This window comes from Epinephelus lanceolatus, chromosome 23 (genome assembly GCF_041903045.1).
Source record: "Epinephelus lanceolatus isolate andai-2023 chromosome 23, ASM4190304v1, whole genome shotgun sequence".
Lineage (NCBI taxonomy): Eukaryota > Metazoa > Chordata > Actinopteri > Perciformes > Serranidae > Epinephelus > Epinephelus lanceolatus.
In genome coordinates, this window is record NC_135756.1 from 18,746,701 (window position 1) to 18,770,436 (window position 23,736).

The 23,736-nt window shown below is 41.3% G+C and overlaps 1 protein-coding gene across 2 annotated transcripts in view; it reads right to left on the bottom strand.

Moving 5' to 3' along the window:
- etv6 (ETS variant transcription factor 6) overlaps positions 1-23,736 on the bottom strand; it is a 43,683-nt gene that overhangs the window by 9,331 nt on the left and 10,616 nt on the right. For both annotated transcript variants that reach the window (XM_033614904.2, XM_033614905.2), the window contains exon 3: positions 5,710-5,874. In XM_033614904.2, coding sequence (XP_033470795.1) covers positions 5,710-5,874 — 165 coding nt within the window. The remainder of the gene's footprint in view (positions 1-5,709; positions 5,875-23,736) is intronic.

The window sequence follows — 23,736 nt, forward strand, 5'->3', positions numbered from 1 at the left end:
AATTTATAACAATTATGTTAATTTACAGACAATGTAATTTATGTAATTTATGTAATATGCTGGCAGCAATACGGCTGGTGGGTATAGTTCGGTAGAAAGAAAATAGTTCCTACATGAAACTGCTCACAACAAGGTCTGTGGATTATCTTGAGTAACCAGGTCATGATTTCTGTAAAGAAACATTGCTGTTGAGTTTTCCAAATTTATTTTTTGCATCTTAGAGCACCACAAGCCGAGTGCCTTCTAGTTCCATTATATTGGATAGAAGGCAGACATCTCTACGGCTGATATCTCCAACACTCTGCAACTCACACCAAAAAAATCTAGCCTGATAAAAAGCACTACAGGTAAGAGGAGAAATATGTAGTTTTGATTTTTGGGTGGACTGTCCCTTTAAGACTGTGTTTCTGCATCAGGCATTGCAGGTTATTAAGTGGACACCACGAGCTGTTGATACAAGTAAATGGGCCGTAGCTCTATATGACCCTGGTATTCTCCTCTAAGTGGTTCTGCAGTGGTGGCGACACCAGGCACAGAGCCTGAGCAGGAAGTTCACTGAATGATTAACAGCTGTTTGTTTTGCCTCAACACCCCACAATACCGGCTCCTCTCCCGGCGTGACAAAACATTTACATGGCTAACAACATAACTCCGAGTGCAGCGACCGTGATGTTAACAAAGACTGCCATCACACATTACCTGAAAGATGTTTTTAAAAGGATTACCATAACAAGGAAATGATTCTCATAAAGGAAGTCATGATGAACACGCGCACACCCCTTTCAGTTCTCACTTTCTGGTCCTGTGGCGTTGAGTTGCACTGTGGGGAAAATTCCCGCTTCCTGGTGCTTTCAATTTCTGATTCTGGATTTTAGATGCTACTTTTAAACACAGTTTGACTAAAACCTGCACATAAAATAATATGTTTGGCTTTATAAACTGGGAAAATAAAGAAAGAGGACAACGTGTCATCTTACAGTCACAGCTGATACATGAAACACCTTTTTCTGACTTTACGTTTTTCCCATTAAAGATTTTCAAGTCTAAACATGTAGCTGTACTGTAGCTCCACAGACTGTGCAGCTTATTGTGGGACGTGAGGTTAAGACATTCCAGGAAAAGAGAATTATTCTTAGAGCTTCTACAAAGGAAAATATGGCACACAGCAGGGACTGATGGGAACTGCACCCTTACAGTCCCCTAAAGGAGGAAACAGACACATCACAAGCCAAGGCATTTGCTCTGTTCCCTAAAATGACGTTGCCACTGATGTCACTGACAACGGGGCCAAAACAACCACCGATATTAAAATGTAATCAGTCGCTGTCAGCTTTATCTCCCCACACCCTGTGTTTTAGTTTTAGGAACACAAAAACATTTCAAACATGTACAGTTGCTGATGCATGGAGCCATTTTGCAACAACATGATGTCAGTGTCACACAGACAAGTGAAGACAACTAGTAAAAAACCTGCGATGATGAATCACATTTTCCTTTTTTTTTTTTTTTTCCCCAGACCTCAATTTCTTAACAGGATGTGAAAACAAGCTTGACAACAGCTGTCAGCTGGGCCACGTCTCTCTATAACTCAGATCATTCCTCACAACATGTAATAATATTTAAAGGGGCACATTAGAGTCTCTGATTGTAGGAAATATGTACTCAACTGAACTTAGCACCCTTTACCTGCTTCCTGTTCAGCTGTATGCAGGATTAAAAATGACTTATTCAATGAATCAACGTTTAAATCAAACGCATAAGTATAGGTTTTAACACCTAATTACTGTATGTGTTAAATAAATACATAAATTAAATTTTTTTTAAAATAACTACATGATTAAATAAATAATGTTTGTGGTCAGTTGCAAAAAAAAAAAAGTATTAAAAAATTTCTACATTTTTACAACTCAAATTATTTTATGTTTTCCTCCATTAGGGCTGCACAATAAATTGAATTATTATCAAAACTGCAATATGACCAAGTGGAATATCCAAATCACAGGAGCTGCAAATTTTGGAAAAGGTGCGTTATTAATGTAACACTGATGCTACAGAGACGTCCCAGTCTACAAATCATATTCCAGATGTAAGAGAACATGCTTGTTTGGTACAGACCCCAGTAAAAAAAAATAAAATAAAAATAAATAAATAGATAAATAAATTAATAAAATTAAATTTAAAAAATCATTATTTTTATATACATATTTAAAATCTATAAAAATGTTAAATATTTTTAAATTTAAGTATTAGTTCCTATTATTTAATATATATACAGTGGTGGAAAAAAGTTTTCGGACACCCCATGCATTTGTGAAATATTGCATTAAGAATCACTCTTAGGTCTTCAAGTGCAATTTCTTTTAGTACAGTCACAGCCAAAATACTAAATAAATCCAAAAAAGCCATTAAAAACTTAAAATTGATTGGTTCCATAAAAATACATAAGAAATCTTGAGTATTGGGTCATTTTGGTACCAGTGATGAAGGTCGTTCTTTTTATTAAAAGACACAATTTTTGTTGCCAAGCTTCATGTCTACATAAAGCCAGCACATTTGAAAGTTCTTCAGACACAAAAATGGCTAAAACAAGGAACCTAACGCAGGAAACACACCTGAAGATAAAGATTCTCAGCCAGGAAGGGTACAGCTGCCGCCAGATAGCCAGGAAGTGCAGATGCAGTCCTTCAGCAGTTGGATACACTCTGCAGAAATACAGACGAACCAACAGCTTGGAAGACAAACCAAGATCTGGGCATCCAAGGGTTTCTTCAGCAAGAAATGACCGCATCCTGATCCGCATGTGCAGGCAAAACCGCCGAATGACATCACAGGAGCTTCAGCAGCAGTGGTCAAACCAAACTGGTGTCCAGTGTTCCACCCGCACTGTACGTGGCCGACTTTTAGATCATGGCTTAAGGTCCTACAAGGCTATCAAGAAGCCCCTGATCAATGAGAGACAGAGGTTAGCCCTGCGTCGTTGGGCCCAGGCACACAAGAACTGGACAGCCAGGAATTGGAAGAAGATTTTGTGGTCAGATGAGTCCAGTTTCCAGCTTTATCTTCGTCCTACTAATGTGAGGGTACGCAGAAGGCCAGGCGAAGCATTATCTCCAGCATGTACAATACCTACTGTCAAGCATGGTGGAGGCAGTATCATGGTTTGGGGATGCATGAGTGCTGCTGGTGTTGGTCATCTCACTGTCTGTGATGGCACATTGAACTCTACCAAGTATTGTACCATTCTCGAAACCCACATGCTCCCTTCTGCGCATGCACTGTTCCGTCGAGGTAAAAACTGGATGTTTCAACAAGATAATGCCCCTTGCCACACATCCAAGGCCAGTAGAACTTGGCTGCAGGAGCACAGTATCCAGGTCTTAGAGTGGCCAGCTCAATCCCCGGACATGAGCCCCATTGAAAATCTGTGGTGGATTATCAAAAGGTCTGTTTCAAAGTATAAACCAAAGAATTTAGAAGAATTAAAAGCAGTAATTCAAGAAGAATGGGACAAGATTACCCCTCAACAGTGTGAAAGGCTCGTGGGGAACATGCCAGCCAGGATTAGAGCTCTACTACGTGCCAACGGCAGGACTACTAAATATTAATTTGATGATGTGATGGTTTATTTATTTTTTGTTCAGTTTTGAACACATTCTGTTATTTGTTGACTTTGATACCGACAATGTTGAGAACTGACATATTGAAACTGTCAAGAATTTAGTTTTGTTAGTTTGTCTTGTAAACAATAAACAAAAAAATATAATTTGTATTTGTTTGTATCTGTCTAATGCAGCCACACCTTTTGAAACACAAGAAAGATTTTTCCACAAATATTTCATGATTATATTTGAGATTGTGTAAAATTTTAAGGGTGTCCGAGAACTTTTTTCCACCACTGTATATATAAAAAATATGAAAATGGTATAAAAAAAAATACCGTTAACACTAAAATTATGACTCATATCACGATCACAATATTTGTGAAAATAATCACCTAATTTTTTTTTGTTGTTGTTGTTTTTGGGAAAGTGTGCAGCCCGATAAAGACCCTGCAGCTAGTTAGGGCTGCAACTAACGATTATTTTAATTGCCAATTCATCTGTTGATTTTTGTTTTGTTTTGTTTTGTTCTGTTTTTATTTTTTTTTATCAATTGGTTGTTTAGTCCAGAAAATGGTGAAAAATGTTAATGACTGTTTCCAAAGCCCAAAACCACATTTGAAAATGTCTCCACAACCAAGGAATACTTAGTTTACTGTCACAGAGGTGTAAAGAAACCAGAAAATATTCACATTTAAGAAGCTAGAACCAGAGAATTTTGACTTTTTTTCCTTAAGAAATTACTTAAACCGATTAAGCGATTATCAACCTGAGTTGGCAATCTGTTTAATAACTGACAACATATTGATTAATCATTGCAGCTCTCCAGCTGACTAACATCAATGGCAGCAAAAAGCACACTATCAAGGCAGCTGACTCGACCCTGTGACCAATTATGTTATATCTCCATGTCTTACATTGTTAACATAAAGACACAGAAATACATAAAACACATAAATAAGATAGAAATGTAGAACCATATTATGAATTATTAATTCCCTGATTAATTAGCAACACTGATTCATGTGGTCATTTAATTATTTATACATTCGGTTCAGCTTTCATTTGTTTATTCTTTCCTTTGTCGAACATTTTTTTCTGTATTTATTTCAGCATTTTTAGTCCTTCATACAACTCCAACACTTTTCTGGACTTAAAATGACCTGTGGTTACATTGTCATATTTTTCCCAGGCTGTGTAGGGTTGATCCTGTGTCTTATCTTTATATTTCACAACCTTGACAGCTCATTTCATCCCACTGCTGTGACTATCACCCTGACACACACAGCACTGACTCCAGCCCTGACAGACTGTGTGAACTGTAACATATCCAGGTCAAACTGTGAGACACTGAATCCTGTTTAATTAAAAAAAAAACAGAAATCCGTTGACTTTTTTTGCATTATATTCATTTGCCTGGCCGCTAGCGTTGCCGGGGCGACAGTTGAGGTTGGTTTGTACTTCCTGCTCAACCGTCCCCTACTTCCTCCCCCTGCAACCTCGCTGTAACAGCTGCCTCCTTCCACTGTCGCCTGACACCTCCTTCCCTCCTCTGCACTTTATTGATTTTATGAAGGGTGTAGTTTTGCTGTAAACACATTGATTTTAAAGCTACATTGGCGCAGGTTTTCATGGACAAATAAACTCTAATGTTGGGCCAAACCACAAAGGGCAACAGCTGATCAAGACTTATGGTGCTACATTTTGTTGTGAGTGAACATGATCGTGGATGTTGATTTATTACAAGTTACTCTCATCTGTGAGGGTCCCAAACTGTGCATTTACAGTTTTATTTTAGTCCTATCAGTCAATTTGTGACAGCTAATGTCACTTTTTCCCTCAGAGAAGGGAATGTATTTATAATAGCAACAATTTTCCATGATTTTTCTGCACCTAGTCAGAGTGTTTCCATGATCTAAAACTGCTATTTCGTCCTAGTTGGTAAATCCTGTTTTCCAGTCTGGGTCCTGCTCCAGTTGGACTAAAGGAACCAACTAATGCAATCAATGAAAGTGACTCATTTGAAAAACTCGTCTCCAGTTTTCCCACTTCAGAATACACCTCCAGTATAACAAAGAAATTCACAAAGAGGTGGAAAGAAGACAAGTACCGGAGTGGGGGGATCGGTAGCGGAAGTCCTCCTTGGTGAGCAGCAGCAGGGCTTTGCCGTTCATTTGGAAAGAGCCGCTGGTGATCGGCCGCAGGGCAAACTCCTTCTCGGCCCATCGCAGCCACTGGGCCACGTCCTCCCTGCTCCAAAACACTGGCTGCAAACCTGGAGGTGGAAGGATTTGGGGAGAGGGGAAAAGAAACATGAGTTGAGACCAGGGTTTGGTAAAGAGGCAACAAAGTGGAGGTGATGTGGGGATAGGAAGGAAGAGAAGAAGGATGAGCTCAGTGGAGAAGATGCAGAAGGATGGGGGGTTGGGGGCAAGGAAGGAAGAAAAGAAGGAAAGGCAGGAAGGAGGGGAGGGTGAAGGGGAGTGGGGGGGGGGGGGGGGGGGGAGAGGAAGGAAGGAGGCAAAGGCAGAGGCAGTAAAAAGGATATTGAGGAAGTGGAGATAAAAGCCAAAAGGAGGGAGTGATTACGGGAACGGCAGCAGAGATAAAGAAAAAAAAGATGAAGGAGGAGACAGAGTCAGAAAGAGAGAGGAGGTTAGAATAAAAGACTAGAAGATGATAGGTTAAGGGGAAGAATACAGAATGAATCACGAGGATAAAAAAAGGGGGGGGTATATGAGAAAAACGGTCGGACTGTTATTTTATTTGATCCGTTATGATCTGCGCTGCTCTTTTCTGAACCCCAGACAGGCACATCAGAGGACGGACAGTTTATTAGTTTGTGTATAAACGGACAGGGACACATGGAGGGAGAGCGGAGCAGAGGAAACAGGAATGACAGTGTCTTTTTTTTCCCCTCTCTCTCTCTCGCTCTCTCCCTCACACTCTGAGATGTTTCTTTCACTGCCGTGGGAACAGGAGTGTAAAACATCTGCACTGGTGACCAACAAGCATTTACAGGCAGCGGGAAAGAATAGACAGACTGTGAAAATGTGTTGTGAGTTCTGTTGTAAAAACATTTCTGGCATAATGACATCCTGGACAAAATCTGAAATAAAACTGAGAAAGCAGTCACACTTAAATTCCTTCATAAATCATAGTTTACACAGAAAGCAACACAATTTGACACCAGCAGCAACCCAACGGCAATCTCCTGGGCTGAAAAATGAAGCCAACACGCACATGCCAATAACTGCAGTTCCTCTAATGGCCACTTGAGGCTGGCGCCAAGTGTGAGTCAATCCCCACAGACCCCCATGATTAAATATTCAGTTTTAAAGCAGAAATAATCATGTTTACAGCCTGAAATGTATGCATATTAAGGGCATGGCCACTTTAAGAGTGACACTACTACTACGACAACGTTATTTAGGGATCGTGACTATGGTGTACAGACGGAGCCGTAGCAGTCTCTATTTCAGTGTAAACCAAGATGGAGCAGGGACCACCTACTATATATGTTGTATAAAATTGAGTTGCATATTGAACTGAGCCTACTCTAACTCAGAGTGCTCTAAAGTGCTATGTATACACAACCTTTAATGGTCCAAACAGTGCTGAGCTACTACATTGACTATTATTGGCGGATTCATATATTAATACATCATGTTTGTTTCTGAGGTGGATGATATTTCAGAGTCTCTTGCTCGAAAAGTTACAAATCGATCCATTGTGGCTCACAAAAATGTCCAAACACTTGAAATAAAAATACAGGTAAGTGGCCCCTGTGTTTAAATAGTACGTAACTGTTAGCTAACTAGTTCTAGTTCATCATTTCCATTTTGGACAGGTGGCGCACAGTGATTAAGCGTTAGCTAGCTAACATGATTTCACAATGATTCAGTTAGCCTGTCATCAATGTTGTGTACTGTAAATTGTGACATGGTTTTGGTTACAATTTGAAAAACGCGAGAGGGTGCGCTTTAACGTTATTTGTGACATGACAGAGATGTGGTCAGGACTGAGGCGTGGTATTACCAACAAAATAAAATTTGTAATCAAATCTAAATGCTTTTAGGCCTGTTTTTCACAAGCAAAAATTAGCATTAGCTTTATCAGTTAACCATAGCTGTATATACACTGTGCTAACCAAGCTAGCAGCCAGCACTGGGGGTAATTCCACCCTCACGTCCAAATATGGTAACTTGTGGCTCAAAAATCTAAGATGGTGTCGGCAAAAATGCCAAACTTGAGGCTTTAAAACCAGAGTCCACAAACCAATAGGTGATTATACAGTCTGTTGCAGCCACCACCATGGCTAAATGCTAACGCAATTATGTTAAGGTAACAACCACTAAAAAGATACTGACTGCAAAAAACTCTGACTGTAATTTGTTCTTTTCCAGAAACATTTTGTTCTACGACATAAAATACAGTCAGTAAATACCCCACTTGTGAATTTTGAAGCTTTTAGGTCTCGCAAAAAAGGCGGTTGCTAACAAGTGGCCAAATGAGACTACAGAACATCCTTGTGCCATTAGCTTTTACTTCTGGCGATTGCATTTATGCTTCAAAAATCAAAAAAGTGGTATTAATTAACAGAACGTTTGAGTATCATGAATGTTTGTTTGCTAATCCAAAATCCAATTGAAAAAGTCCCATTGACTTTTTGACGAGGGAACCAAGGTGCCACCAACTTCCACATCAGCCTACAAAAACACAAAAGTCGTCCCCGCAGCAGTCCATAGCAGAGTGCTGCTCTTCATTATAATGCGTCATCCTCCTTCACCTATTGTCTTTTTTATAGAGTTATAAAGGAACTTTATCAAGGAAGATGAACTTTTGCTCTGAGGTTTATTTTCAGCTCTTTTCAACTATTTCTGTTCTCAATCTCTGATATTCTTATTTCCTGACATAACAGGATGTATATTTTTAGTATTACACTTTTTTTTTTTTAGCCATTATTTACCCCTTATCTCGGTTAACATAGATACTGCCACCTCATCCTATCATTTTGTACTCTCTATATAACCCAGCAATCTACAATATGACTTAACCTCCCTCTTTTTTTCCTAACTCCTCTTTCACACGCATACACACCCAAAAAAACAGACTTGCAACACAGCGATCAGAACACCGATGACACCCACACGGAGAATAACTACTCATTTCTTACATCTCACTTATCGCTCGGCCTCAAACACTTCCTCTGGGAGTTGGACAGCTGTTATCTTTGGCCGCCAATGTCACTGTCACACAAGTAATAGGAACCCTGTGCTCGCTTTCAGGCCTCTCTCCCCCCACTCAGCTCCCCCGACCCGTCAAACAGAGGAAGTTTTCACAGAGAGCAATCAATATAAAATGAAACCCTGTCTAGATTGTCAGATTCCCATTTCTTCCCTTTCCTCCTAGTCCTCCATATTCAGATAGTGGCACGAGCCCTGCAGATAAGCCTGGGAAGGCCTCGGTTATCTGGAGCACAGCGTACGGTCTGTCAGGCTCTGACCCTCAGCTTGTCAACAGACATCCTCGGAGAGTGTCGGGGAATGGGATACAGGTGTTTCACAACCACAGGAGCTAGTGGTGGGTAGATAAGGAACTATATTTCCTCATGTTTTAGTGCTTTTATTAAAGAATCCTTTGCCTGTTTCCAGACGTATGATTAACTTCAGCAGTAAGAGAACTAATATTCCCAGAAAACCAGTGATGTCTGACTTGAACAGCTAAAGCATAGTGTCCCTTTTGTAGCTTATTCAAATGACTTTGTTTAAATTTAGCTGGACTATATAACAGGAATAGATCTAGGATGCACTGGAATACTCCTGACTGACTACATGACTGACTGTCTATCAATATTGAATCAAACTGCCATCTGCAATACGTGCACCAGCTGTATGTTTGTCTCCCGTGGCTGACTTGTGAGAGCAGCGAGGCCGGGGCGGGCAGCAGTGCAGCCCGGGTCGCGGGGTCACGGCTGCGGTATGCTCTCTCCAGAGCCGGAGAGAGGTGCTGCTCTGCCAAAACCCCTCCGAGATCCGGTCTGCCGGCCTCCGCCATCTGCACAGAGCCCAAAGGAGGAAGCAACAAGGGGAGCAGAAGGGAGGAGGAGGAGGAGGAAGAAGGGGGCCCAAACAAACGTGTCCCACAACGTACTTTGGCAGGAAGCAATCCAGCGTGGGCTCTGTTTCAGCACAGGAAACTTCCTGCGGTAAGGTTAGAGAGAGACGCCGGGAGGTTTATTAACAGACAGCAGCAAGACGGAGATGACAAAAGGAAGAGTGGAAACAGAAAGGAAAGAGTGATGAGAGCCGCAGCAGCACTCAGTGTGTGAGGACGGGGGGGGAATTATGGCAGATGAAAATCGCAAACAAAGACGCAAAAAGAGGAAGGAAAGTCAAACAGGAAGGGAAACAGATACTAAGCCCGTTCACAGAGTGGGACGTCAGGCTCAGCCCTGAATTCTTGCTCATATCTGATTCTTGTGACTCTTACCTATTCTGGAATGTAACAAATATATAAAGCCTGTGAGCTAGTTCAGGCAGTCAACCTGAGTCAGCACTCACATGGCTTACTCCTATACTAACCAATGGTGGTGTACGTAAGCAGTCAGTGTTCTGCTCACTTTTCTACTGACATGCTCTGCTCTGTTCTGTTCCTGGCGGGTTTTTGCTGCTGCTCTCCCTGCCTCAGGCTTTCCATGTAGGCACATGGAAGGGCAGAGAGGTTTGCTCTCTCTGCCTCAGGCTTTCCTTGTGTGCACATGGAAGGCAGAGAGGTGTGCTCTTTCCACCTAAAGCCTTTTCTATGTCGGCACATGGAAAAGGCTTTCTCCGTAAACCTAGGAAAGGCAGAGAGGCCCCAGAATGGAGCTATACCGCCAAATATAATACTGCAAATGGAAATTAAGTTTTCTTTGACTAAAGTGGTCCTGACTGAATGAAGGTCCTGCGGTCAGAATGTTTTCTTAAATGGAGGGGGAAAATAACGTTTTTTTAAAAAATACCTGCTTATGTGTAGACCTGGCTGAAGTCTACTACAAGAGTGGACAGCTTTGCCTGCATCCAAATCTTTGTACTTACATCGCTTACATTGCTTACCTCACTCATGAGTCAGTGTACAAGTGTGGTGTTTGCAATGTGGCAGATAGTATTCAGCACTCAGGAGTATGTCTAAATTTTACAAAATAGTTGTAATGCAGAGAAATGTAATCAAATTAATTTCATGCACAGGAGGAAGTGTGTGTAGGATGCTTAAGTATTTACTGCAACATGTTATAAAAATTCACGGTACTGCATTCATTGGCAGCAAGATCAAACTCAGAATCCGAATAAATCTTTTCCAATAATATTTAAACCCTGTACCCATATATCTTACTCAGATTAATTGACAAAAAGTCACTTCTTTTTTTCCTCTCTGCACTGACGTGTGTCTTTGTCCTCCGTGCTAACATTGCTCAGCAGGCTGCCAAAACTGTGACAGTTGTAAGTGAATCACAAAGATTTATTTGCCGTCATGTCGGCGCTGATCGTATCTGATTTCAGCTGTAGAACCTCACACTCAAGTTGCGAGTTTCAGAATCTTGTTTTGTATCTCACATCCATGCGACCTCGACAGGAACTGATTCTTGAAAAGATAGAAGCGTTTCTGTTGCAGTGCAGCCAGTGAGACACAAACATCCTTTGCTTACTTAGAGGTGGAAAGGAAAATGGATGGCACGGACATGGAGTAAGAGGAGAACGGAGAGAGCACCTTGGACCCTGACACTCTGTTCCTTCGAGACGTTCTGCCACTTCCTTGAGCTGATAAATTTGTCCTCTCTGGTTGTTTTCTGTCAGAAGATGTGTTACAGATTTGTTGCAGGTTACAGGAAGAAAATCAATTCCAGTCTTCCTTGTCATCAGTGTCTGCTTTTGTTGAATGCATCTCAGATTCACAGCGTTCATGCGAGTGAATTCGTGTATGTGCGTGTGTGTGTGTTTCCGAGTATGTGTGTGTTTACATTGAATAAAACCCTCAAGCACGACAGCAGCAGGATCCCAAGCCCTTGACTAAACCGTGGGCTCCTAATCCTCTCTGATGACACATAATTTTCACTCTGTGGTTTCTCAGGCCCCCGCTCATGCACACTGACACACATACACACACAGAGCGCACAAGTTGCCAAGGCAACTCATAAGCGCTTGGGATGAATGAAGGGAAGAGGAGGATGAGATCACTGGTATCTTGTTTCGTTGTTGCGGTACAGAAGCCCTCAACTTCCCCTTGCAGCCAGACGAGTTAATGAGGTCCGTCCCGCTGTGGAGCTTAGAGGTCCTGTCCAGACTCACAGTTTCACTCCGCACGTCTCACTAACACTCACACTGCTGCTTATGTTTCTCTCACCCAACTGAAAACTACAACAACTGCCTCTTGATTCTTGACTGACAAAAAAATTGCTTAAGTAATTTCCATCATGTCCCATTTTAAAGGTCCATGTTCCCTGGACAAACATCGTGCAACCAACCGAGTTATGTCAGTGCCACCAAGTAGCGTTCACATTAAATCAATGGTTGCCAAATTTCAGTGCCTGAGAGTGCATCTGGGTGAGAACGTTGGGTTTAGACAGAAGGCGGAAGTGTCACTAAGTGCCCCGGAGCCAGAAAGCTGGCCACGTCACTCTAACAGCTTCCCTACGAGCCAAAACTTTTGCAATTTGGCGACTTTCTTGATAGATTTAGTGGCTGTTCAAACCCTCTTAGCAACTTAATTTCTAGACAGTGACTGGCAACAAATTTAGTGACTTAATCAGACTATCAAGGAAAAAGATGCATGGACTTCTGCCATCAGCACAGGGTCTCTCCCCCTCTCTCCTCTTGCGCCATGCAGTAGGTGTGGGAGAGGTAGGAGGAGAGGGGACGCCACTCACTGTCGGAGATCAGTTGTAGTGAGTTTCTATGGTTACAATGACGCTTCCTCTCTCTGGATTGGAAACGTGAGTAAGTGGTGAACTATCAGCGCCACGGCTCTGTTTTGTTGATGATTTTTCTATTGAATCTAATTCAGCAAAGTTTTAATGCTTCTGTTAATGCATAATGACATCATGTATATGCAAATGGGTATATGACAGCATCTGGTGACTTTGAGCTAGTGCTAGCTACTAGAGTTGGCAATACTGGCGAGAGAAATGAGCAGGCACACTAACGCATCCAAGCCAGCAGAAAGACAGACAGACAGAGACTAAGCTCTATGTGTGATTAGAAAACAGCAGAGTAGCAGAATCACTCAGCAGCGTGTTCAAAAATTGAATTTAGTGGGATTTCAGAGAGAGTAATGTACCAAAAAAATGGTACCGCTGGGTACTATAATCGCGTCAGATGTGCACGGTTCCCTACACTGGCTGTTAGTAAGTAAGATAAGTAAAGAAGAACAGATGTGGTTCTTTTTTTTGTCTTTTTCTGATAGGGAACTGATAATTTTGTCACTGATCTTGCTGATAGATATTCAGCGACATTATTTTGCTTTGTTAGCAAGGTAATTATCCAATCATTAAAGTCTTCTGTTTCGCACAGTAGCTAATGCATCACTTTGTCCCAATTTTATCGGCTATTAAATGCTTATTCTAACCCTGTTTTGAATAGATTGTAGCCGACTTTACCTTTGGAAAATGGCTAGCGGGTATATTTAACTTGGTATGTAGCTTTACAGTGTTGGTATGAGGTCACGAAACGGGACACAATTTCGAAAACACTATCATTACAATGTTACATTGAAACACACTGATTTTGCTATTTAAAGGTGCAGTTCACCCCAAAATCAAAGACACAACCTACATCCGCCATCCAAATCACCACGCAGAAGGAAGTATGCATCCACTACTAGCTCACCTAGCATAACTGAGCTAGCTGACTTTACAGCTCATCTGAGGAGGACTCCACAAGCACGAGACTCTCATTCATGAGTAGATGCACACTTCCTCCTGGGCAGTGATTCGATCAGCGGGTGTAGTTTAGTACATAGACAACACTACCAACAGAAAACTGCTCACAACAAGGTTTGCGTATTATTTTAAATAACCAGGTCATAATTTCTGGAAAGAGACATTGCTGTTAAGTTTTTTGCGAATGTATTATTTTGGCACTTTGAGCACCACAAGCCGAGAACCATTAAGTTCCAGTATATTGGAGAGAAGGTAGACATCTCTATAACCAATATCTCCAACACTAGAGGTAAGAGGAGAACTATGTATCTTTGAATTTGAGGCAAACTGCCCCTTTAACCTACATAGCTACACTGATTATATAGCTTTAGTAATTAGTATGAAATTGGGGCAGAACTTGGGAGAGGCTAGTTTTTTAATTATTAAGTTTTTGCTGGTTGGCCTGAACAGGTGAACTGAGCTGACTCTTCGAGATTTAGCTCATTCACAGCATTTTGGGAGCAAAGCAGAGACATTTTGCTTTGTGTACCTACATTTGGACACAAATCTACTTCCTTAGCAGCCTGTTTACTTTGTCAGTGGAGCTTCCTGAATGGATCTACAGCCACACAACAGGCTGTTTTAACTAGTTTTCTGTTTCTCAACAGCTTGGCGGATATTTAGCCATTTAAGTAAACATGTTTTCAGCAGCACTGGTTGATTAAAATAAGACAAAAGTAAAGTCTCTACATGTGAAGGCCAAGATCTCAGTTTTGGGTACGTTTTTCAATTAGAAACAAATCATCTTGATTAGAGAATTTTCTAAACAAAAAAGTACTGAAAGGGAAAAATGTTAACTGAACTTCTATTTACCATCAGTGTAGTGCAACGAGTAATGTTTGCCAAAGGTCGTGTAATTTGAATCATTTCAAAACAGCCCTGTGTTCAACTTTTCTAGTGCGTCACCATTTCATTTCTCTTTATTTGTAAACCTGGAACAAAACTGCACCCATGCTGTATTTTGAGTCATACTGGAATCTGAAAGTCTCTGATATTGTTCTGTGATAAACTCCTGACTTTCAACACTCCCAAGTATACACAAAGATACAACTGATGCACATAAAAACCAAAGACAGAGGATTCTAGCTTCGCCTGACCTGCATGAACTATAACTGAATAAATACAAAATGCAGCGCTGCATCAGTGAGGCTGGGACTTTGCTCTCCACACTCAAAGCTCCTTAGTCACTCAGTTCTTCGGTAAATGTTTGCCTATTCTCTCGAAGCAGAAGTAGGCGGATATTGGTCTTGCTATCTCAATAATGAAAAGGTTTTTCTTTCTCCAGACAGAGGAGGAGGAGGAGGAAGGAGGAAGGAGGAAGGAGGAGGAGGGCTGACCATGACCTTCTGACAGCTTGACTCAGGGACATGTGGGTATGAGAGCTACACGTCTCCACAGTTAATGCTCACACACTCTTCATCTCCCCTCGCTTTGTGTGTCTCTGTACACTGATTCCCTGTCAGGTGGGTGCGGCAGGGGAAATCCACCTACACACACACACACTTTTACTTTTCAGTCAAGAGAACCCAACCACCCCCCTCATATTCATCCTGCACTTCCTCCAGCAGCATGCACGTGCCTGTCCCCGTCCAGCAAATCTGGACTTCATCCAGTCAAAACAAACATAAAACAGATCATCAATCACACACAACTTTTATGGCCAGGAAGTAGCACGACCTGTTTTTGATAGCTTGTTGTTGAGCGCAGGAGCAAGCTGGCTCTTGTAGGTTAGTTCCTGAATCCAGCGTCAACTGCCACTCTTCCTTTTGTTCAAGGGCCAATTTTTTTTTCTTTTTCTTTTTTTTAAATGCAGAAGCTTCAAAGACATTTGTTCACTAAATCAAAAGGCCCCTGCTTGTCTGAAACCCCCACACACACCCTCTTACTATGCTCCTTTTTTTTTCTCTATCCATGTGGAGAAAGTGCATTCAGCATTTTTTGCAGTGTTAACACTTTAGGGATCACTTCTACTGCAAGGCTGTGTTTCACAACCTTTTTCTTCTCAAAGGGGAACTCCAGTATTTTTGATTTTTCAGCTTGGACCCTATTCTCCATGTTTTTGTGTCTAAGTGACTTATGGGAACAACTTTTGAAATTAGTCTAGTACTGAGAGAGAGCACTGCAGCAAGCAGCCACAAAACAGGTTGCAATGTAACTATTCGGAGCATGCACCGTCAGTTTAGGTCCACTAAAAGCACTTGTTTTTGCCACTGACAGGCTCAGATTGTTTTTATAGGTGTCTGTCAACTTTGTAGAAAAAGGCCCTGCAGAGAAATTAAACTTTCTTTGTACCTCAAGCTTGTTCCAGTCTGTTTTGTGTCAAAGTTGTGCTTCAGGGCCCTAATACACTAAGCCAGTGGATGGCTGTTGGTCAATGTCGTGCCGTCGGTGTGTCCTGCACCGTTGCGTGAGATTGAAACAAGTTTGTGCTAAAGAGAGATTTCTGCTTACTCAAAATAACAGTTATTTGTTGGCTAACGCACGGTAAATACGCTTTGTTCTTTTGACATCAGGTTGTCTTGTTAATGTGCTAACTGGCTAACTAGCATCTTAAATCCATCCTATCAGTCTTCCAGTTTCCCTTTTTCATGACGAATACAGACTACTGCCACCTGCTGGTATGGAGAGTTATTTCCTCACACAGAGTTGCAGAATGTAAATGCTAGTTGGCTGTTGGCTGTGGTCTTTGCGGTGTGTTCAAGAGCAACTTTTTGGCCGAGACACAGGCAACTTGAGGCGACGCAACAGTCGACCTTCATCATCACTAGTTCCTTACGGTCAGTTTGATGTATCTGGGCCTTAAGGAGAAGTCTCTTTACTTAAATCTCACGAGAGGTGACTTGCTGAGAGGAGTGCCAGGAATATTTTGTTGTGTTGAGAATAAATCTGAAGCGCTTATTAAAGCCAGTCTGATACTGGATTTTTGGGGCCAATGTCTGTTCAGATATTAGGGAGTAAAAAAAAATTTATATCTATATATATGAGCCAATATTCTTATACCTAGTCTTGGTAGCCTTGTGGTTAAGATGCATAGCGCATTATCGCAGCATCCCTGAATTCCACAGTCGAGCTGGGGACATTTACTGCATGTCCTCCTGCTGTCTCAACCTGTCAGTCTCCACTTTCTGTATCAACATAGAAAGAATTGCCAGTTACAATATAAAGATGCATAATGCAAATAATAACAGTAAGTCTGTAGAATGAAACTCCAACGAGGTATTAACTTTGATATGCTGCATTACAGTGTTGCATTATGGTAAGTGTAGGATCCAGTGGTTTTGAATTTTGGACCATATTAAGCCTCGTTTCCACTGAGCAGTCCGATTCAGTTCAGTACGTTACACATTAGAACAATAGTTTTTGCTATTCCCTTGTGAAAAGCTTTGAATAGTACCAACTGAACTACTCCATCTCGTCCTGTTTTTTCCATCACCCCTCTGTTGAAGTACCTCTCACGCTGATCCTATGCTAAAAGGTGGAGCTATAAACACTGCAGTCCCTTCATTGGTCAAAAGAGAATTGTCACTCTAGCTCTACAGGGACTCAATGCACAAACCCACTGTTTGTAATATCCCATTGACTGCGACAGAGACTATAACAGGGTGTCTACAAGTATAAACGTTAAATTTAGGACTTTTAAGACCCTTTTAATACCACTTTTATCACAATTTAAGACCAAACTTGCTAAAGAAATACACAACTTAAGTGAAAATATACTCTAAATACACACATTAATGTCAGTTCAAAATGAACAGTGACCCTGACGATTTTACCACGTTAGAAACACCTTTGACATACGGTACAGTTTGCTTCAACATTTCGGGGCACTGACTTTTATTAGACAGGGTAATCATTGTTATTCTTTTAAGCTATTTGCCATTTCGCTTGCATTTTTCTATTTTTCCATAGCTTGCAAGATCCTTGTTTAACGATGCAGACTCTTTGCGAGATATAAGTATATTGAGGGAGCAAAAACAGGGGCATTGCACACATACAGATGTTACATCTAAGTATGGTTCCACGTCGAATAGTGTTTCTCATCTGTTAAAATGATGTTTCCTTTAGCACCAACCCAAAAAATTCTATCAGTGAACATTTAAGACCCATTCAATGTGAATTTAAGGCCTTTTATTAGTTAATGTTTATTTAAGACATTTAAGACTTTTTAAAGGACCTGCTGCCACCCTGTGTAAACACCACAGCCTTTCTTTATTTTTCTTAAAATGCCGGCGTGCAACCCTGTTCCGTTGAGGATCAGTGAGGTGCAGACATTCCTTTGCATCACCCGTGAAGAAGTACAGCAAGAGCTGGAAAGAGCAGTGACACGGCTATTACCATCTGGTATCAACTCCACCTACATGTAAGAGTACGGTGTGCAGTGGAGATGCTTAACAGATCTAGGGTTTAGGCAGATGTCTGTACGGGTTAAGTACCAGTTTGGCACTGCACCGAAAGTGTTTCTAGGAAATGTGGCTTTAGGGACAAGAGGATGGCTCAGCCCTTGCAGCTTTAGTTTGAGCATTTTGTTTTCAATCTGTCTCTTGCATGTCCACAAACTTTGTGAAAGTGCAATAGAAAATCTCTGGAATGCCCCTTTAAAGCAGTGTTTAAGTTTCTGTAGGTGGTGTGTTTACTGCTCATGCTAAATACCCCCGCATCTCTTCTTTCTTTTCTGCCTCCAAACATGCATCACGACCAAACCGAGTGTTTACAGAGCACATTGAAAAGATTTAAATAACTGGATATCTATCAAGAGGAAGAGGAGTTGTGCTTTTGACTTTTCCCATTAAAGCCTGAAATCATCATACCAGTCGTCAGTCAGTAATACGAGTGTGTGTTCCCTGTGACGTTTAGAGTAAAGCTAACCCCCCTGTCAGAAACGCCATGTGGAGTGTGTCGCTAACAGGAAGAGAAGGGGGCTGCACTCAGCTCACTCGCTGGCAAGTGAGAACAGTTTCCCTTTCAGGAGAGAAAAGAGAGTTCAAACACACACACACACACACACACACACACACACACACACACACACATGCTCGCACACAACAACAACAACAACATTTATTCAGGAAGCGCCGTCTGCCCACTCAGGAAATTCCTGAGGACAAGAGCTGCTTCCAGGGGCAGGAAATTTCCCCTCAGAAAGACCAAACACACAACATAAAAAAACACACATTCTTTATAACACCAATTCTCCCACACAGTAAAACGGGTAATATACCACAAAGAGAGAAACAGAGACCAAAGGAAGCTAGCGGGGGGGTTGCAGTCATGTACGGTAACACACACACACTCTTACTCATACACACACACACACAGTATACACCTACACTACCTCTGGCAAGCTTTGCACAAAGACACAAGATTCACTCACACTCATCCACCCACTCACACAAGCATGCATAGTGCAAACCCAGCTGTGAGCGCGCGCGCACACACACACACACACACACACACACACACACACCCCAAGGAAACCAGCCAGTCTTGTTTCCATGGACATGGATTTTTTAAATCATCCACAAAGATATTTCTGCTCTTGCAGCCACTCCTCTGTTGTATTTCATGAATGTTTATTGTAAAATAATACTGGAACGCCTTGTGTTTTAGACCTTTAAATAATTCAGTGTTCTCCCACTGACTCGCTCGCAGTTGCGTCATGCTCCGAGTATATGGGAGCCATGTCGAGCGATGTTGCCTGGATTGCGATTGAATTAAAAACCCGACAAATCCACTCCGTCGGCGAGCATCGGCGCTGCCTCATTGTGAGCAGCGGCGAAATCCCTCCCAGGCCTTTTAGTGTTTGAGTCGCTATTGACACAGACAAACAAACGAAACATCATGGGTGGCTGACAGCACTCCTCCGCCTGCTGTTTAAAGCTGCACATTGGTCTCCTCACAGACTAATTCTGCTGGATCATTCCTTTAATGACGTGTTCAGTGGGACACAATGGAATTAAAAAAAAGTTGTCTCTTTTTCGATAACTGTGTAATTCAAGTGCTTGTGTGTGGCTATGACTATTTCTTGAAATGCCCTCTCAAGCTAACAGTCCAAGTTAGCAGATAGTTAACATGTATATGAATGAAACTCTGTAGTCCCAAAATGTGGAAGTATTCCTTTCACATTTTGGGAAATATTTCCTTTTTTGCCAAGATTTGGATGGACGGGGTCAATACCTCATGTCTGCATGCTAAATATGTTGCTTCAGACAGCATTTAGTTAGCTTAGCTTAGCATAGCTTAGCCTGGTTCTGTCCAGAAGTTAAAAAAAAATGCCTACCAGCACCTCTAAAGTTCACTAATTAACAAATCAAATCTGGTTTGTTTAATTTATACATGGCATAATCTGCTCGACTATTTCTCGGTTGGGCCCAGTAACTTCATAAAGTCTTGTTGTCATCATGAGGTTACCAGGCAACCAGTTCAGACTCCAGGAAGTAACTGAAACAAACAAGATATAGCATGTTGATAAGTGAGCTTTTGAGGTGCTGGTAGGCAGATTTTGTTATCTTTGGACGAGGAATGTCATGAGAACCTTGATACTTAGGGACCAAGTCGATACCAAAATTCTGAAAACATAATGGTGCTCGTTTTTCCAGTATTGTAAGTCCCGTAGCTGCACTTATTCTGGGCCTGATGGAGCGGCATATATGCCTACGAGTGTTCTAGTCTGCCGTTAAATGCCAAAGGAAGAAGTAGAGGCCTGCCAGTACAGAATAACAAAAGCTCAACAACACATGGAAGACAGCGACAAGTGCAGGTGGAGCAACTTCACCTCAGCTCTTCCAAAAAAAAAAAACAAAAAAAAAACAGTTTGTCAAGTTTGTCTGTTGAATTCTTTGCAAAGGAAGCAGTGTGTATTTACACTGTTCTACAAACACCATCAGCGTGACGAAGACTTGAGCATGTGTTCTGCCCTCAGTGCTGCATGTTTGACATTTTTTTCTGGTTGCCAAGAGTTGGAAAATGTTAACTTTGGGTCAGTACTGTTACTTTTTACCCGGTTAGCCAATCACAGTGTAGGACGGGCGGGACCTATAACCACAAAGACCAACACTCACATCTTAACATGCCCAAATGCTGAACAGCACATGTTCAATATTTCTCCTCCAACAGTGAAGGAGACTTCCAATCCACTAATTGGAAGATCATCAGTTCGATTCCCAGCTCCTCCAGTCTGCATGTTGAAGCATCCTTGAGCAAGATACTGAACCCCAAATTGCTCCTGATGGCTGTTACATCAGTGTGTGAGTGTGTAGCAGGTGGCACCTTGTATGGTAGCCTTGGCCACCAGTGTATGAGTGTGTGTAAAGGAGTGTACTTTTAAGTAAATGAGATTTGTTGTTTTGTCCTTGTTTTTACCATGGCATTGCATTGGGTATCGAGAGTTGTGGATTTTTACTGGTATTAATATCGACAGCTCAACTTCTGCTATTGTGACATGCCTACTTTGGACAGAGGCAGGCTAGCAGTTTCCCCATCTCCATTGTGTTTTTTGCTAAGCTAAACTAACCAGCTGCTGTAGCTGTATATTAAAGAGATACAGTAGATAAGACTTTTTATTGATTTTCTCATCCAATTCTAGGCAAGAAAGCATATAAGCATCCAAAAATGTCGAGCTATTCCTTTAAGCTTTAGAGTCCAAACATATAGCCCATGTGCTTTCTGAAGAAAAAAACAAACATATTTCAAAGAAATCTAAAGGAAATGTAAGAAAAGAAAATAATCGAACCTAATTACCAGGGTCAGGGAGAGCTGTGCTCTCTGGGCTCCTTAGCTCCAATTAAACTGACTAACAAGCACAGACCTAACTCACTCTATAGTACTTGACAGAAGCCGTTAAACGTTGGTATGGCTTCTTATCAAATACTCTAAAATGGAAATATTATTCATTATTCTACTATGGGTCATTAATGTCATCCTATTGATGTACAGTTTTGAAATGATGCCTCTTTTGTTTAAAATTGTGCCTCTACATTTTGATTCGGCATCACATTAATGAAAATGAGCCCTGCCCTTCACATGCTGTTGACTTCATAAACTGAATATAAGTGCATGCAAAATATACTTTTACTTGCAGTGTGATGCATCCCTTCGTACAGCCTATACACTGAGCTTTTCATTTTGAATATTTTATATACGTAAATGCTTTTTTTAAATCTTATTACATAGTAACATAGATGCACTTTTCTGCACAGTTTATTTATATTGCTTTTAATTTGAGACACTGTAACTGGCACCCTGCTTATCCTCCTCCTTTTATCTCATTTAACTTTATTTAAATTTAAGTACACACTTATTCTATGTATGTAAATTATCATATTTAGTATGTATGTATTTTTTTAACCATGGACATTGAGCATCTATGGAGCAAAAACTTTTTTAACAAGTATATTTATCTTAAATACATGTTACTATACTACATTTAGTGACACCTGACTGCACAAAATCAGCTTGTATTGAAATGTCTTCTCAAATGCATGAAAAAAATCACTACAGTTATTAAACCACAATAGAGGACAATATGAAAACTAAGAAATACAAAAAAAGATAAAGGATCTAAACACAAAGAGGGGGCAAGATATTAAAAATCTGCTTCAGGGAGTAATTAGGAAAAAAGACGATATATTCCATGTTTTCACAAGGTTAGGGTTTATAGTGTGGTGTCTGGCTGAAAGGGTTAATATCGAGCCTGGTAGCATTCTTTAGTGTGAGGAGCAGGCTGCAACTCTCCCCGATCTAATCCACTTCCTCCCCAGGAAATGGAGAAGGCGGATTTCTGCCCACACTGCAATTTCCTCCCTCATTTTTTTTCTTTCTGTCTTTTTTTCCCCCCTCTCTCCTCCTCCTTCTCCTCCTCCTCCCTCCTCCTGCTCTCTTCCTCCCCTCTCCCCCCACAGGACAGAACTCCCTCTGAGTGTGGGGGTTAATGGATGGCTTGTTTTTCAGCATGTGTGTTTAGATAGGCGGGAGGAGAAAGGACAAGCAGAGGTGTTTCAGACTGTGTGCTCCGTGACAAAGACATGTTGCTGTCTGTCTGAGAGTGGATCCCGACCAGCAGCTGCCATAAACTAAACACTGAGGAGAAAAAAAAAAAAAGGTGACATTTTCCTGATCTGCAGATGTGCGCGAGTCATGGCTGTGTGAGGAACTGTGTTTGAAATCTGATTAAAACAAAGTAGGACTTCCACATGTCTGCGGATGTGAACTGACCCATCGGTTTACTCGACAGGAAACTCAACGCGGACCTGTTGAGCGTTCTTCCTTTTTCTGCAACAATGCAAAAGAGGAAGTGGGCTGAGGGAGTTTCCTGTGCGTCTCATCCAGCCTCAGTGCAGCCACATGTGAAGCCCTGAACTTCACACTTGCCAGAAAAAAATAAATAAGCTGGTTAAATATTGACGAACGCATGGACAAAGCAGCTCAGGGTTACTCTTTGAACATCGAGCCTATCTCTTGGCACAGCTCCAACCCCGCCTGCTTTACGATTGGTTAACCACCTGCGGACTGTTTGCTTCTCACTTTGCTTTCTTTCTTGGTTCAATTAACACGGGAAAGTTCAGGTGGCATCAAATGCTGACCAGTTCAGGTGAATTTAACACCGACAATTTGTTTTCGTTGGTCTGAAGCAAAGACTAAAAGCTGTCTTCGTTGTGTTGCCACTTCAGTTTTGGATTGTTCAGAGTCAAAGAAGCCAAGAAGAAAAGTGTAGATCTCCAACATGTGTCCACCCGAGCTGATTGCAGCCACTCTACACAATTCTTGTAACTCCACCAGACGTGCCACAGGACTTTCAAAAAGCATCCCAGAAGCTAATAAATATGCACCCAGGAGATCAAGTTGTCCTGCTAACAGGCACTATATGTTAAATAGAAATACAGTATAAATATGAGGATGTATGGATTGTTAACAACTAAAATAAAACCACAAGTCTTTGATCCATGTCGTTCATAACTGGACTTTTAACTGTATTAACTTTATCTGTGGGCTACGGCACTACAAAGTAGGAAATAACAACAATGAAAACAGGAAAAAAGAAACCATTTAACTGCAAATATCAACAGAGAAGAGCAAATATCAAAGAAAAATGACCAAATCAACTAAACCTATAAGTTTACCAAAATCGGGCAAGCAATTCTCTCGGTGTGGTACGACAGAACAGAAACCAAACCAGGTCGCAGCAAG